Source organism: Cetorhinus maximus, chromosome 31 (genome assembly GCF_964194155.1).
Source record: "Cetorhinus maximus chromosome 31, sCetMax3.hap1.1, whole genome shotgun sequence".
Lineage (NCBI taxonomy): Eukaryota > Metazoa > Chordata > Chondrichthyes > Lamniformes > Cetorhinidae > Cetorhinus > Cetorhinus maximus.
In genome coordinates this window covers 18,431,381-18,447,615 of record NC_135909.1, presented here as the reverse complement: position 1 = coordinate 18,447,615, position 16,235 = coordinate 18,431,381, and the positions used below count along the sequence as shown (strand labels likewise).

Genomic DNA, 16,235 nt, shown 5'->3' with positions numbered 1-16,235 from the left:
CTGATACTGGCACAGACATCTATCGAAATTGCTTTTGAAATTAACCTGTTCGCCAAGATCCCCGCAAAATGATTACAGATATAAAAACCCGCTTTTATATCAGTAATCATTTTGCCACTTGAGCATTAAAGCTTTTTGAGCCTGACGTGATTTGAACACGCAACCTTCTGATCTGGAGTCAGACGCGCTACCGTTGCGCCACAAGCCCATCCGTTGAAGACGGTATCGTACTGCTCCTAGATTCGCTTCTTTACACCTTGATTACACTCCGGGGATTGGAATTTTGCTTAATCCCCATTTTCCCTCCGTTCTGTCAGGTCAGTGATTAATTTAAACTGTTTTCTAGGCTGTCTGCTGTTTAAGTATTTCCCAGACATTACTTATACTTTTTGCTTCTAACTTCAGCTTGATACAAAGTGCCCCGGAATATATGAAGGACAAATGCAGAACTCCGCCAACTCCGAGTGACCTCGAAACAGCAACCTTGAATTTAATCGCTGAATCCACAAACTAATACCGACGCTCACACTGCTGCTGCACTGAGCTTGTGTCAGAAACCCTGAACTCGGGTGTCACTGAGTGACGGATTCGTTTGCGGCCATCGCCGCGCACGCGCATGGATGCGCTTCCGCCATCTTTATTGGGGGCAATGTACAGAGGGGCGCATGCGCACTAATCGCTGGCCCTGGAATTACAAAATTCACGCTTTTCACAACCACTCCATCCGCAGCTCAGCACAAACCTCACAGACAAGGCTAGAAAGAGCAAATGGGACCCACTCTGTTCCCCCATTCTCACCCCACCCCCCAATTAAAATGACATGGTGGCGCCTTTTTAAAAAATATATCAAAGGATGAAATGTCGAAAGTAATTTCTGGGGGGAGAGAAAAAGTGGGAGAGTCAGGGAAATGACCGCGGCCCCAGTGCCGGCCGCGAGGCTCAGGTAGCGCGGGATTGTTTGAAATTTCCGTCCAGCCATTTCATTAGTTCAGAAAAATGTGAAAGATATTTTCCGTGTGAAATATTTCCAGACCATGTCCCACATGACTCTCGTCAGCATGAAAATTCATCGCGGAAATAGCGAAAGATACACTCATTTGATCAGGTCATGATTTACATCACTCACACCTTAAACATGAGGTCCCTGATGAAATCACGATGACTTGGAATTTCTCCGAAAATGTCAGCTGACCTCAGGGACTGGCAGAATTGCATTACCCACGTGATTGGCGAGGCGCAATCACAGGCCCAGCTGGCGAGTGGCGCAAACTGATATCACTGCTTCTGATCTTCACCAGAACAGAGTTAGATGTAACATTGTTTAGCAAACACATCGAGAGATGTAACAAACTTATTTATTCCAAAATTCATTCAATTCCACTTTAATACTGGGTGGCTTTAATTCTTATTCCACATATCCTTCTGGGAATTGCAACGCTCTTTATTAAAATATGCTTTTTATGTCATTTCATGTGTTAATTCCTAAGAGCCCTTTAATGTTTGGAAGAACAATCAGAACCTTCAGCTGCCGAGTAAGAACGTGGTTTTCAGGGAGTTCCACCAGATTTCCGTTTAAAAGGATCACGACAGGACTCAAGCCTGCAATCTTCTGAGACCTTAATCAACACCAAAGTCAGATATAGTCATACTCATGGAATGATACCTGACAGATCATGTCATGGAGGTGGCGGCACAGTGTCAACGTCCATTCACCAAAAGTGGCTCGGAACGACCAGCACAGGGCAAGCTGGCCGAGTCCTAAAGGGCTTTCATGTTGACATTCACAATACAAGTATAGTATATTTACAGGCCCCGCGTTGCCCGTTATAATAACTCTAATAAATGGGTTGTAGGTTGATTCCCCTGGCTGGTGGGTCCAGAACCAGAAGGAAAAGTGTCAGAATAAAGGCCGGGCTATTTAAGACTGAGGTGAGGCGGAATTTCTTCACTCAGAGGGAGTGAATCTTTGAAATTCTCTACCCAGGAGGTCTGAAAGCCCGGATCTGTCACCTGGAGTTAATGCCTGTGCTCTGACAGATAAATTATACAATTTCGAGTTTCCTAGTATTTTCTGGCCACATTTTCTGCTGAAAGGTGACACTTTATTTGCTGGGCAGTTTAAGAACCCTCTATGAAACTCACTCACTAAACATTCAAATGTGACAGTGTTTATTGCATGGGGCTTCCATTTACTCAGACACAGATCTGTTATAACAGTAGCTTGGGTTGGGATGTGATTCAGACCCACAGCTTTCTGATCTGAAGTTCGATGTATTCCTGTGTGACATAAGAATGTGCTAACTTTTTCTGCGTGGTGTTGTTCAATGGCATCAAGGGCGGAGATGTGACACTGATCCCTCGGCCACAGATTTGTTTTTTGCAGTTTCTAGTAAGGGAGAACCAGTTGCAGACATGGGGGACAAAATATGTGAATATCTTTATCTTGTTTTCAGAGAAGGCACTAAAACACTCACCACCATCAGCAGCGCAGGACTTTACCAAATTCTGGATAAAATTGACTGTCTATCAAAGCTCCTCCGTCCTTTCATTACATCATGCACTGTACTATACAGTTTGACAGCACCACTTCCAACAGCTTCAGGGTGAAGAATGGAGTGAAATGAAGAATGGGTTGTCTCCTTGCCCCACTTTGTTTAGTATTTAATTTTCTCATGATCCTGCCCTTTGCCTTCCCTGCAGATTTCCTGCATAAGAGGTCAGATAGCAAACCATTAAATTGTCCCAGTTGAAAGTGAAGGCAAAGATACAGCAGGTCTTGATCAGAGAACTCCTCTATCTGATGATACCACACTCATCACCAACAGGGATTCTCAGCTACAGAGATTCATGGATTGTCCTTCCCATGCCTGTAACTTGTTCTCCCCAGAATACTTACGGTAGAATGTATAATATGAGGAATAAGTGTCCCATGGTGCAGCACAGGAGCGTCGCTGCTTCTCTGGGTTCGAGTCCCACTCCAGGACTTGATGGCCAAACAGGTTAATCATCAATCTGTAAATCATTCCAATACGCCAATGGCTGGCAGGAAGAGAAGGAGAGTCTCCTGGTTGGCACTGCTTGGTGCAGAGTTGAGCACCACAAGTTCTTGCCACGAGCGCCCTGTTTCTGGGGGAAAACAAGCTAGCCATAGAAACAGATGTAAGCATTTGCTTTGTCTTCCTCAGACGCCACTGGGCTTGGGAAGAGAAACGAAGGAAGAACAAGTATAAAATGGGGATATCAAGTCAGATCATAATGCAGCTTCAGGCCAATGGTTTCCGATGAAACAATTCATACATTACTTTCGGATGGCAGCTGTTCATCCGTCTGCCATTCACACCGTCATCAGACAAATCTTTCATTTCTTTACTTGTCTCTTTACCACTCCCTTTAGCCTTGCACCAGCAACTCGCTTATAATTTAAACTTTCCTGCCCTCCACGCTACTTTAGAAATGATAAGACAACAGGTTATACCGGTTATTGTAATGAATGACGACCCGCAATAAATTAATAATATGACAATGAATGAATAGCTAGCAATAAGTGACCACAAAATGTTAGTGGTAGACATTCAGTTCGAGGCTAAAGGCTCGAGGACACATGTCACAGTTTTCACCTTAAGTAAGGCCGATAAGGACGGAATGAGCGGTAAACTGAACACGTTAAATCCCATGCAAAACAAGACAGGGAACAATCGGAGGCTCTCAAAGAAGTATTTAGAGCAATATGTAGCTAATACAAGCCCGAAACGAACAAATACAAATGAAACTTCACTTTAACAGTTCATGGTGATTTTTGGGGACAGGATTCCATGTTTTTAATCAGGGATTAAGAAATCGTGGTGATGTCTGTCCAAATAATTATTTACTGCGTCTTTGTGAAAATGTTGTCTCCATTTTGCTGACGTTCTTGTATTTCTGAATGGTACTTGTCACAGGGAGGACGCTGCTGTTCAAATAAACATGGTGAATTACTGTCAGATCGTATAGATCTGACATTCTCTGACAAATATGTATCACCTGCACTATACTGTTTCCATCTAAGGGAATAACTTTTGCTTTTCAGATAATCCTCGAGTGCAGGAGAACAAAAGAAGGGCAGCTGCCTACGTCAGGTCTTTTGGAGAAAACGGTTGAGAGAAAGTTGAAAGCCTGAGCTGCTGTGTGTTTGCAGCATTTACAGTTTGTGTCCTTGCGTAAATAAAAACAATTTGAGATTGCAGATTGAAGTGTTGACTGGGCGTAATAAACTGATACAAATATTCTGTAAATAAAAGTGATTGAGTGTTGCATCAAATGCTATCCTTTGGTGTCAATGGGAATACAAATAGTAGAGAATGGTTTTGATTCAGTGATCTCTGAGCTATAGGCCGATCACGACTCAGCTGCACCATTCTGCAAGATAAGGGTTCCATGAGTGTTTAGTGGTAGCTGGGCAATTTTTTTTAAAGACAGTGAGTTGTGGTGATTCGGAATGCGCTGCCTGAAAGCCTCGAACTGAATGTCAGCGACTAAAACTTTGTGGTTACTTATTAATAGATGTTCATTCATTGTCATATTATTAATAGATTGTGGGTCGTTATTCATTACAATATCTGATATAACCTGCTGTCTTGTTGTTTCAAACGTAGAGGGCAGGAAAGTTTAAATAACAAGTGATTTGGTGATTCAATTGTACATTTAAAAGGGAATTGGAATACAGAAATGACAATATTTTCAGGCTGATCGGAAACGATCAGAGAAATGGGACAGGGCCCACACTCTGAGTCGAATGGCCTCTGTCTGAGTTGTTGTTGAATGAAATGGCGGACAGAAATAACCAGAATGCTCAGCGGCTCGGAACGCGGCCTCTGGCCATCAGAAAGGCCACACAGCGCAGGCGCAGAAAAATTCCGCCCTCGGAGGTGCCTGTTTGCGTGGGGCATGCGCAGTGTGGCTCCTGGAAGCTGAGCCGGGGGTGACCGAGTCTCAGCGGCTCTCAGAGCCCGAATCGGAGCCGCCAGGATCGGCAGACGTGCGGCGAGGGACCTGGGCGGGCGGCACCATGAAGCCAATGGTTGTTGCAGACTGAAGGTCAGTGAGATGAAACATTGAGCTCAACAATTTCAGACCGTAAACTCCGCTCTTCATTTTGTTTCCTTTGCTTGTTTCGTTTTATTTTTTCAGTTCGCAGCTCAGCTGCTCCAGGCACAGGTTTTGTTTCTTTGCTTCTTTTCTTGCCCCATCTCCATTCCCTTTGGCCCTGGAGACTAACTTTTCTGTCACTCAACCTCTCCTGTCTTCCACCCGGTCACAAACCTTCCTTTTGTCCTTGTCCCACACACCCCTGGTTTCGAACCTATTCCATCTCTCACTTTTCCCAGTCCTGGTGAAAGATCACAGCTGAAACACTAACTCTGTTTTTCTCAGGACACAGATGCTGCCTAATCTGCTGAGTTTTCTTTTCCAACATTTTCTGTTTTAATTTAAGATTTCCATCATCTCTTCCGTATTCTGCTGTTTGATGAGCACAGAGCTGAACCCAGTCAGAGTCAACACCTTCAGAAGAGAGAGTGGAGAGATGGTGCCGGAGGGAGGGCTTTGGATTTCAGGGGCATTGGTACCGGTTCTGGAGAAGGTGGGATCTGTACAAACCAGACAGTCTACACCTGAATAGGACTAGGACGAGTGTCCTTTAAGGGTGATTTGCTAGTGTTGTTGGGGAGGGTTTTAACCAGGTTGGCGGGGGGATGGGAACCTGAAGGCAGATTCAGGTCGGACAAATTCAGAGCAGAGAGCGGGAGACAGCAAATTAGCGAGTGACTCTGAAAGACAGAAGAAGCAAAGGTCAAATGCACAGGGATTTGGCAAAGTTAAAAGGTATTTATTTAAATGCAAGGAATTTAGCAAAAAAGCCAATGAGCTGAGGGAAAAGATAGTCACGTGGCAGCATGATATCATTGCTATAATGGAGACTTGACTTAAAGAGGGCCAAAAATGGCAGCTCAAAATCCCTGGACTTAGGATTTTCAGGCAGGGTACAGAGGGACCTAAAAAGGTGTGGTGGGGTAGCATTATTGATTAAATAATCAATTACTGCTGTGCGGAGGGATGAAATATAAAATGATTCATCAAATCGTGCTTGCATACAAGTAGGGGAGAGACCTTATCCTGAGTGAGGCACAGCCAGAGTGAGTGTGGGTATTGGCAATTTGGTGCACAGTGGCAATTCGGTGCAGAGGGGAAGAGGTGTTCTTGCATTTTTTCCTTGCTTTCCAACTTCTTAAATCTTCAGAGAGTGGTCTTGCCCTGCTGCAGCAGTAGAGGCTACAAGGGAGAGAAATGACTGGTAAGTAGTGGGTAAGGTCGGGTAAGTATTTACTACTTTTATCACTTATAGTTTAAAGTCTTTTTGTGGTTTATAGTTTGTATATTCTGTAGTAACGAGGATCAGGACAGAAGGGCCCTAGAGTAATTGACTTAAAAGGTTTAATTTAAAGGGATGGCAGGAGAGCTCAAAGTCGTGGTGTGCTCCTCGTGCTCCATGTGGGAAGCCGGGAACATTTCTAGTGCCCTGGACCAGCATGTGTGCAGGAAGTGTGTCCAGCTGCAGCTCCTGGAAGCTCAGGTTTCAGAGCTGGAATGGCGACTGGGGACACTGTGGAGCATATTGCGAGTCTGAGAGCATCGTGGATAGCACGTTTAGAGAGGGGGTCACACCACAGCTGAAGGGACTTGAGGAAGGAAGGAAATGGGTGACCACCAGGCAGTCCAAGAGAAACAGGCAGGTCGTTCAGGAGTCCCCTGGGGTCTCGCTTGCAAATCGGTATTCCATTTTGGAGGCTGATGAGGGTGCTGGTTCCTCCAGGGCGTGCAGACAGAGCTAAGTTTCTGGCACCACAAGCAACCTGCCTGTACAGGAGGGGAGGAAGAGCAAAAGTAATAGGGGATTCTATTGTCAAGGGAACAGATAGGCGCTACTGCGGCCGTCAACGTGACTCCAGGATGGTGTGTTGCCTCCCTGGTGCCAGGGTCCGGGATGTCACTGAATGGCTGCAGGGCATCCTGATGAGGGAGGGTGATAAGGCAAAGGTCATGGTACATGTTGGTACCAATGACATAGGTAGAAAGAGGGATATGAGGTCTTGCATCAAGAATTCAGTGAGTTAGGCAGTAGACTGAAAAGCAGGACCTCTCGGGTTGTAATCTCTGGATTACTCCCAGTGCCACGTGCTAGCAAGCACAGAAATAGGAGAATAACGCAGATGAATATGTGGCTTAAGAGTTGGTGCAGGAGGGACGGTTTTAGATTCCTGAATCATTGGGACTGTTTCTGGGGAAGGTGGGACCTGTACAAGTGGGACAGTCTACATCTGAACCTGAGCAGGACTAACATCCTTGCGGGCGGGTTTGCTAGTGCTGTTGGGAGGAGTTTGAACTAATTCGGCAGGGGGAGGGGACACAGAACGCTAGCAGAATAGGGACACATCATAATACAGCAAAACAATCAAGTCAGAGGGAATACAGCTGCATTAAGTTTCAGTGGAGTAAGGCAAGGCTGGATGGCCTATACTTTAATGCCAGGAGTGTTATACATAAAACGGATGAGTTAAGGGTGAGGATTGACACATGGAATTGTGATATAACAGCCATCACTGAGACATGTTTGAGAGAGGGGCAGGATTTGCAGCTCAACATTTCAGGATATAGAATCTTCAGGTGAGACGGGGAGGGGGTAAAAGAGGCGGAGGCATTGCATTATTAGTTAAGGAGTCAGTTAATGCAGTAAGGAGAGATGATATCTTGGAGGGGTCATCAAATGAAGCTTTATGGGCAGAGCTTAGGAATAAAAAAGGGGCAGCCACATTGTTAGGTGTTTATTATAAACCCCCAGATAGTCAGCGGGAAATTGAGCAGCAAATATGTGCACAATTTGTGGAGATGTGTAAAAACAATAGCAATAGGATAATTAGATTAGGTGTTTTCAACTTTCCCAACATTAATTGGGATAGACATAGTGTTAAGTAGAGAGATTTCTTGTAATGTGCACAGGAGAACTTTTTAGGTCAATTTGTAGAGGGTCCAACAAGGGACGGTGCATTGCTGGACCTAATTCTGGGGAATGAAGCCGGACAGGTGGCAGAGGTGGTAGTTGGGGAGCATTTTAGTGATAACGATCACAACATGGTACAATTTAAGCTTGTTATGGACAAAAAAATAGATAAGTTGCAAAAAAAAAAAAAAAAAATGTTTTGGGGTAGAGTTGATTTTAGTAAAATAAGGTGGGTCTGGCCAGGGTAGACTGGGAACAGCTACTTGTGGGGAAATCAACAGAAGAGCAGTGGGGGGCGTTGAAAAAGGAAATTGGGAGGGGACAGGCTCAACATGTTCCCTCTAGGGTGACAGGAAGGAGTAACAAGCCCAGAGAGCCATGGATGACCAGAGATATTCAGGATACGCTGAGAAGGAAAAGAGAGGCTTTTAGCAGGTACAAGGGGAGCAAATCAGCAGAGGCATTAGTGGAGTACGTAAAGTGCAGGGTGGAGCTTAAGAAAGTAATTAGCACAGCAAAGGGGGGATATGAGAAAGCTCTTGCTAGTTAAAGTAGGGAAAATCCCAAGATATGCTATAAGTATATCAATGGGAAGAGGATAACCAGGGAAAGAGTAGGGCCCATTAGGGACCAAGGAGGAAATCTATGGATGGAGCCAGAGGAGATCGGTAGAGTGTTGAACGAATTCTTCACATCCGTCTTCATCCAAGAGAATGAGGATGAAGGTGTGGAACTCAGGGAGAGGGACTGTGAGGTTCTTGAGCAAGTTGATATAGGGAGTGACAAGGTATTGGAGGTGTTGGCAGGTTTAAAAGTGGACAAATCTCCAGGTCCGGATGATTTGTGTCCCAGACTGCTGAGGGAGGCAAGGGAGGAGATCACAGGGATTCTGACCCAAATTTTTAATTCCTCTCTGGCCACAGGGGAGGTGCCAGAGGACTGGAGAACAGCTAATCTGGTTCCGCTATTTAAGAAGGGTTGTAGAGATAAGCCAGGGAACTGCAGGCCAGTGAGTCTCACGTCAGTAGTAGGGGAAACAATTGGACAAAATTCTGAAGGAGAGAATCTATCTCCACTTGGAGAGGCAAGGTTTGATCAGGGATAGTCAGCATGGCTTTGTCAGAGGGAGGTCATGCCTAACAAATTTGATTGAATTTTTTGAGGAGGTGACCAGTTGTGTAGATGAGGGTAGTGCAGTTGATGTAGTTTATATGGATTTCAGCAAAGCCTTTGACAAGGTCCCACATGGGAGACTTATAAAGAAGGCAAATGCACATGGGATACAGGGTAATTTGATGAGGTGGATTCACAATTGGATTAGTTGTAGGAGACAGAGGGTGATGACAGAAGGCTGCTTTAGTGAGTGGAAGCCCGTGTCCAGTGGCATACCACAAGGATCTGTGCTGGGTCCCCTATTATTCATCATTTATATAAACGACATAGATGACTATGTGGGGGAGAGGATTAGTAAGTTTGCGGATGACACAAAGATTGGCCGGGTGGTTAACAGTGAGGTTGAGTGTCTTGAGCTACAGGAATATATAGACGGGATGGTCAAATGGGCAGATAAGTGGCAGATGGAATTTAACCCTGAAAAGTGTGAGGTGATACACTTTAGAAGGAGTAATTTGACAAGGAAGCATTCAATGAATGGCATGACACGAGGACGTTCTGAGGAACAAAGGGACCATGGCGTGTGTGTCCATAGATCTCTGAAGGCGGAGGGGTATGTCAATGGGGTGGTGAAAAAGGCATTTGGGACTCTTGATTTATCAATCGAGGCATAGATTACAAAAGTAGGGAGGTCATGTTGGAGTTGTATAGAACCTTGGTGAGGCCACAGCTGGAGTACTGTGTGCAGTTCTGGTCACCACATTATAGGAAGGATGTGATTGCACTGGAGGGGGTGCAGAGGAGATTCACCAGGATGTTGCCTGGGATGAAACATTTAAGTTATGAAGAGAGGTTGGAAAGACTTGGGTTGTTTTCGTTGGAGCAGAGAAGACTAAGGGGTGACCTGATCGAGGTGTGCAAGTTTATGAGGGGCATGGATAGGATGGATAGGGAGCAGCTGTTCCCCTTTGTTGAAGGATCAGTCACGAGGGGACACAAGTTCAAGGTGAGGGGCAGGAGGTTTAGGGGCGATGTGAGGATTAACTTTTTTACCCAGAGTGTGGTGACGGTCTGGAATGCACTGACTGGGAGGGTGGTGGAGGCGGGTTGCCTCACATCCTTTAAAAAGTACCTGGATGAGCACTTGGCATGTCATAACATTCAAGGCTATGGGGCAGGTGCTGGTAAATGGGATTAGGTAGGTAGGTCAGGTGTTTCTCATGTGTCGGTGCAGACTCGATTGGATGAAGGGCATCTTCTGCACTGTGTGATTCTGTGAAATCATGCTATATGTGTTAAGCTCAGAAATATGAGAGGGGGCAGCCACACTACTGGGAATGTACTATAGATCCCCAAATAGTGAGATGGAGCTAGAATAGCAAATATTTCTGAGTGCAAAAACAGGAAGGTAATAATAGTTGGGGACTTCAACTACCTGAATATCAATTAGGATACAAACAGTGTAATAGACACAGAGGACATGAAATTCTTCAACTGCATTGAATAGAACATTTTTAGTCGGCATGTAACAAGACCAGTGAAAGGGAGTGAAATTCTAGATTTAGCCATAGGAAATGAAGCTGGGCAAGTGGATGAAGTCGCAGTGATTGACCATTTTGGCCATAGTGACCATATTACAGTTAGATTTAGCATAATTATGGAAAAGGATGAAGGTAGGACAGGAGTAAAAGTTCTAAATTGGGGAAAGACACATTTTATGAAGCTGAGAGGTGATCTGGAGAGTGTGGACTAGTTACAGATCTTAATGAGCAAGAGAATAACTAAGGAAAGGGTAGGGCCTATCAGAGATGTATATGGTAACTTGTGCATTGATGCTGAAGATGTAGGCAGGATTCTTAATGAGTACTTTGTCTCTGTCTCACGAAGGAGAGGGATGTTCTAGAGGGTTTGACATCCTTGAAGTTGGATAAATAACCAGGGCCAGATGGGTTGTATCCCAGGCTGTTAAAGGAAGCCAGGACGGAAATAGCGAATGCTCTGAGGACAGTTTTCCATTTCTCCCTAGATACATTCGAGGTACCAGAGGATTGGAGGTCTGTGAACATTGCACTGTTATTTAAAAAGGGCGCAAGGGATAGGCCAAATGATTATAGGCCAGTCAGCCTGACTTCAGTGGTTGGAAAATTATTAGAATCAATCCTGAGAGACAGGATAAACTCTCGCTTCGAAAGGAATGGATTAATCAGAGAGAGTCAGCATGCTTTTGTTAGGAGAAGGTCGTGTCTTACTAATTTAATCGATGCTTTTGAGGAAGTAACAAGGATGACTGTGGGTAAAGGAAGCATATCGAATGCTTTCTTTTATTGGATGAGGCATTGAATACAAAAGCAGGAATGTAATGCTGGAATTGTATAAAATACTGGTTAGGCCACAGCTGGCATTTTGTGTACAATTCTGGTCACCACATTACAGGAAGTATACAATTCCTCCAGAGAGCGCACAGAGGAGACTTACAAGAATATTGCCAGGGCTTGAAAATTGCAGATATGAGGAAAGATTGGATAGACTGGGGTTGTTTTCCTGAGGAGGCTGAGGATGACCTGATTGAGGTGTACAAGATTGAGGAGTTTTTTGTATATTAATTCATGGGATGTGGGCTTTGCTGGCTGGACCAGCATTTGTTGCCCATCCCCATTTGCCCTTGAGAAGGTGGTGGTGAGCTGCCTTCTTGAACCACTGCCGTCCATGTGGTGTATGGAGGAAGGGAGTTCCAGGATTTTGACCCAGCGACAGTGAAGGAGTCTAGACAGAGTAGACAGGGATGCTCGGTTTCCCCGAGCAGAGAGGCTAATTACAAGGGGACACAGATTTAAGGTGATTGGTTGAAGGATTGGAGGGGACATGAGGAAAGATTTCTACACCCAGAGGGTGGTGGATGTTTAATTTGCTGCCTGGTTTGGTGGTGGAGGCAGAAGCCCTCAGCTCATTTTAAAGGTACCTGGATCTGCACCTAAAGTGCTGTAACCTGCAAGGATACAGGCCGGGTGCTGGAAGGTGGGATTCGAATGGGCAGCTAGTTTTTTTTCTTTTCGCCCAGCCCAGGCACTAAAGGCTGAGTGGCTTCTTTCTGTGGTGTAACTTTCCTATAGTTCGATTGTTCTATGGAGTCAACACCTTCAGGAGAGGATAGTGGAACCAGTGAGTGTCGAACTGAACCAGCCAGAGTCAGCACCTTCAGGGGAGGAGAGAAAAGTCGATGAAAAGGAAAATAGCTGGAGTTGGTGCGATGGGTTTGGATTTCTGCACTGGGAAGAGGAAGTGTGTGTGGGACATGGGTTTTACAGCTTTGGGGGAACAAGAGAGGAAAGAATGTTCCAGAGAAATTAAATTGTTCTGAATTTCTATCCTGTACTTAATGATTTTTAAACTCCTTTTACAGGGTAGAAGGGGAGCATCTGCAGACAGAACACTCATTCCTCGGAACCTGAATATGATAGGTCTTTGAATGTGGAATGAGAAATATTTGTCTGTTCTCTCTGTGGGAAAAGATTTCATACATCAGTGTGACTGGAAAAGCACCGAGACACACACACCTCCCCCGAGTGAGAGTGTTCCAGTGCACTGACTGTGGAAGGAGCTTTAACCAGTTACACAGCTTGAAAAAGGATCTCACAATTCACAGTGGGGAGAAACCATACACACGTGTGGATGGACAAGGCTTCATTTGAATGTCCGACCTGGAGAGACACAAGGGCTCCTGCACTGCGGAGAAACCGTGGAAATGTGGGGACTGTGGGAAGGGATTCAGATCTCCATCCCTACTGGAAACTCATCGACGCAGTCACACTGGGGAGAGACCGTTCATCTGCTCTGAGTGTGGGAAGGGATTCACTCACTCATCTGCCCTGCTGAAACACCAGCGAAGTCACACTCTGGAACGGCCTTACACCTGTTCCCTGTGTCAGAAAGGATTCACAACGACATCCAATCTATCCGCACACCAGCGTGTTCACACTGGGGAGAGGCCGTTCACCTGCTCCGTGTGTCAGAAAGGTTTCAAAACTACATCCAACCTATTGACACACCAGCGAGTTCACACTGGGGAGAGGCCGTACATCTGCTCCAGGTGTGGGAAGGGATTCACTCAGTCATCCCAGCTCACTGAACATCAACTTGTCCACACTGACCAGAGACCGTTTCAGTGCCCTGTGTGTGAGAAGAGCTTTAAAAGCACAAAGCAGCTGCTGGAACACCAACACACTCACAGTGGGGAGAGGCCATTCCTCTGCTCCGTGTGTGGGAAAGCATTTCCTCGGTTATTCCATCTGCAGCAACACCAAGTAGTTCACACTGAGCAGAGGCCTTTTCAATGCCCTGACTGTGAGAAGAGCTTTAAAAGCAGCAATGATCTGTGGAAGCACCAACGCACTCACTCAGGAGAGAGGCCGTTCACCTGCTCTGTGTGTGAGAAGACATTTAATTGTTCATCCAACCTATTGACACACCAGCGAATTCACACTGGGGAGAGGCCATTCATCTGCTGTGTGTGTGGGAAAGGATTCACTCGGCCATCCAACCTCACTGAACATCAACTAGTTCACACCGAGCAGAGACCTTTTCAATGTCCGGACTGTGAGAAGAGCTTTAAAAGCAGCAATGATCTGGGGAAGCACCAACGCACTCACTCTGGGCAGAGGCCGTTCCCTTGCTCTGTGTGGGAGAAGGGATTCACTCGGTCATCCAATCTGCTGCAACATCAGCGAGTTCACATGTGACTGCAGGGGTTGGATTCTGCTGTCAATGTTGCTGTTAATCACATCCAGGACTGAACCATGTTCATTCTGACAGTCAGAGTTTAATTGTCCTGTTGTTAATAACCCCTATAACTGGCCTGGAGGTTAATATTTTGAGATTGATTCAATAATTAATCCAGTTTTAAATACATTATGTTGGGTCCTTAATTTCTCCAAGTTAAGTGGAGACTAATTGATGTCCTGTTACTGACTGTTCTATATTTGGGTCTTTCCCCCTTTATAACTCGATTATTTCAGTTATCATCCCTTCAATTACTCTCAGGGACAAGTCTCAGCTCCTCGTACCTTCCAGAGTGCCTGTCCTAGCCTTGGTATTCAGGAAAGGTATCAGTAACATTCCCGGGAGCACTAAACACAAAATCCAGTCTTTTAATCACTTTCAGCTACTGGACGTAGTGTGTGTCCTACAGCATCTCTCTCACCTTCGATGTGTGAATAAAGCATCACACCTATAAACCTGGTTTCAATTTAAATTCACTCAGGAAATGTACTTAATAAGAACCTTTCAGTCGATGAAACTCTGAAGCTACTGCCATTATAGATCTGTAGCAATTTATTTCAATCATTTCATGTGTAATATTGAATTGGGATTTATTTTGTGGCAATCTTTAGATGTCAGGATCAATCAGTATTTCTGTTGCAAACGATTCAGCCTTTTCCGAACACTCGGAATAAGGTGATGGTGATATCACAAAAAGAGATCAGTGGAGCTTGAAGTCAGCACCTGACTCACACCAGGTTGAGTCTGATTTCCTTCCACTCTGATTAATGTTGTTCTTAATTGCCATCAGCTTCACAGACCCAGATTGGAAATGACTGGAGGCATTACAAACATAGCAACTTATAAATTAGGAGCAGGAATCGGCCATTCGGCCCCTCCAGCCTGCTTCCCCCATTCAATAAGATCATGGCTGATGTTATTCTGGCCTCAACTCCCACTTTCCTCCCTGCCTCCTATACCCTTTAACTCCTTTTTCAATCAAGAATCTATCTAACTTTGCCTTAAAATGTTCAATGGCTCTGCCTCCAGCTTAACTCCAGGGAGAGACAGAGAAAGGCATCTAAAAACAGGACCGGTCTGCTGTAAAATAACCAGGCATTTAAAAGTGCCGTGCCTTCAGAACAGAAGAACCTTCTCTGCTCCCTGGAAACCTGATTCCAGCTACTAAGCTCACATGTTTACGTAACCTCCGGCAATTCCACTGTGGAAGCCATTGCAGCTGCCAAGACAATTCTATAACTTAAAAACCTTCATTTCAGACAGCACAACATCTCGACTTCAAAATATATCCGGCCTGCACTGAGTATGGACTAAAATGATCCAATTTTATAAGTACTGTTCTATCTTCATTTGTATCTAATCCACATGTGTATGTGTTAGCAACTTTATCTATTCTTCAGTAAATTCCAGAGCAATAGAGTAAAATAAACTAATCATTTATTTTTTTAAGGAAAAAGGCTTTTTCGCTGGCTTATTTACAATTGAATTTGTCACTCCATGGGTAAGGAAATATACACAACATACAAATATATTGTTCATGGGCGACTTCAGGGAAACACCTTTAAAGCATCCGTGGCATTATTAATAACATCCATAGACATTCCACTGTCAACTACTTTAGTAACCTCTCCCAAAAATCAATCCTATTCATCAGGAATGACCTCCCCTTTACAAATCCATGTTGGCTTTCTCTGAACAGCTGAAAAACTTCGAGGCATTCAGACTCCCTATTCTTCATAGTGAACTCTCGGAATTCCCTGACAACAGGGCTTAGTCGAACTGGCCGACAATTCCCTGGTTTCCCTCTGACTCATTTCTTAAATGCTGGAATGACAGGCAATATTTTCCAATCTGAGGGAATGGTCCCCAAGTGGAGAGAAGTTTGAACACTTCTGTTCTCAACTCCTTCCTTTAATTCCCTGCAATGAAACATTCTCCTCTTGGAGTTTTGTTACTCGTTAGTGCCATTAGTTTCTTCATTACTATTATCTTGCTTATGTGAACTTAGTTGAGTCCTTCTTCCTGATTCAATAATAGATTCCTTGGAATACCTGAAATGCTGACTCTTCCCCTATCCCAAATACTGAAACAATGTCTGAAAATTCCTTGTTTTCATTGACAACAGCACTGCTAACAGTTTTCAATTGGCCCACATGCTCTGATCATTCTCCTTCTCCTAATATAATTGTAAAAGTTTGTGTGTTGATTTTGAAATCTATTACGTTTTTATCGTACTGCGCTTTTGGAGTTTGTTATCTGCTTTGTTCCCATTTCCTGCTCTTTGTATCTTTCCTATTCACCAGGATCTCTCCAT

At 44.6% G+C, this 16,235-nt stretch overlaps 2 protein-coding genes and 1 non-coding gene across 4 annotated transcripts in view; 1 reads left to right on the top strand and 2 right to left on the bottom strand.

Moving 5' to 3' along the window:
* LOC144670308 (histone H2B-like) overlaps positions 1-16,235 on the bottom strand; it is a 518,579-nt gene that overhangs the window by 78,373 nt on the left and 423,971 nt on the right. The window lies entirely within an intron of this gene.
* Positions 137-208, bottom strand: trnaw-cca (transfer RNA tryptophan (anticodon CCA)). Its single transcript has one exon. It is a non-coding gene; the product is annotated as a tRNA-Trp (tRNA).
* On the top strand, positions 4,842-15,377 carry LOC144670332 (uncharacterized). 2 transcript variants are annotated; one of them, XM_078532810.1, is made up of 2 exons: positions 4,842-5,073; positions 12,546-15,377. In XM_078532810.1, exon 2 carries the CDS (start codon positions 12,835-12,837, stop codon positions 13,879-13,881), a length of 1,047 nt encoding a protein of 348 aa, XP_078388936.1. In that variant the 5' UTR covers positions 4,842-5,073; positions 12,546-12,834; the 3' UTR covers positions 13,882-15,377. The 2 variants fall into 2 exon arrangements, with proteins under 2 accessions (XP_078388936.1, XP_078388935.1); XM_078532809.1 differs by lacking the exon at positions 4,842-5,073 and adding an exon at positions 6,165-6,328.

What these genes read in the sequence shown, in the direction of transcription:
- LOC144670332 (XM_078532810.1), top strand. Translation starts at nt 12,835, where the DNA reads ATGTCCGACCTGGAGAGACACAAGGGCTCCTGCACTGCGGAGAAACCG.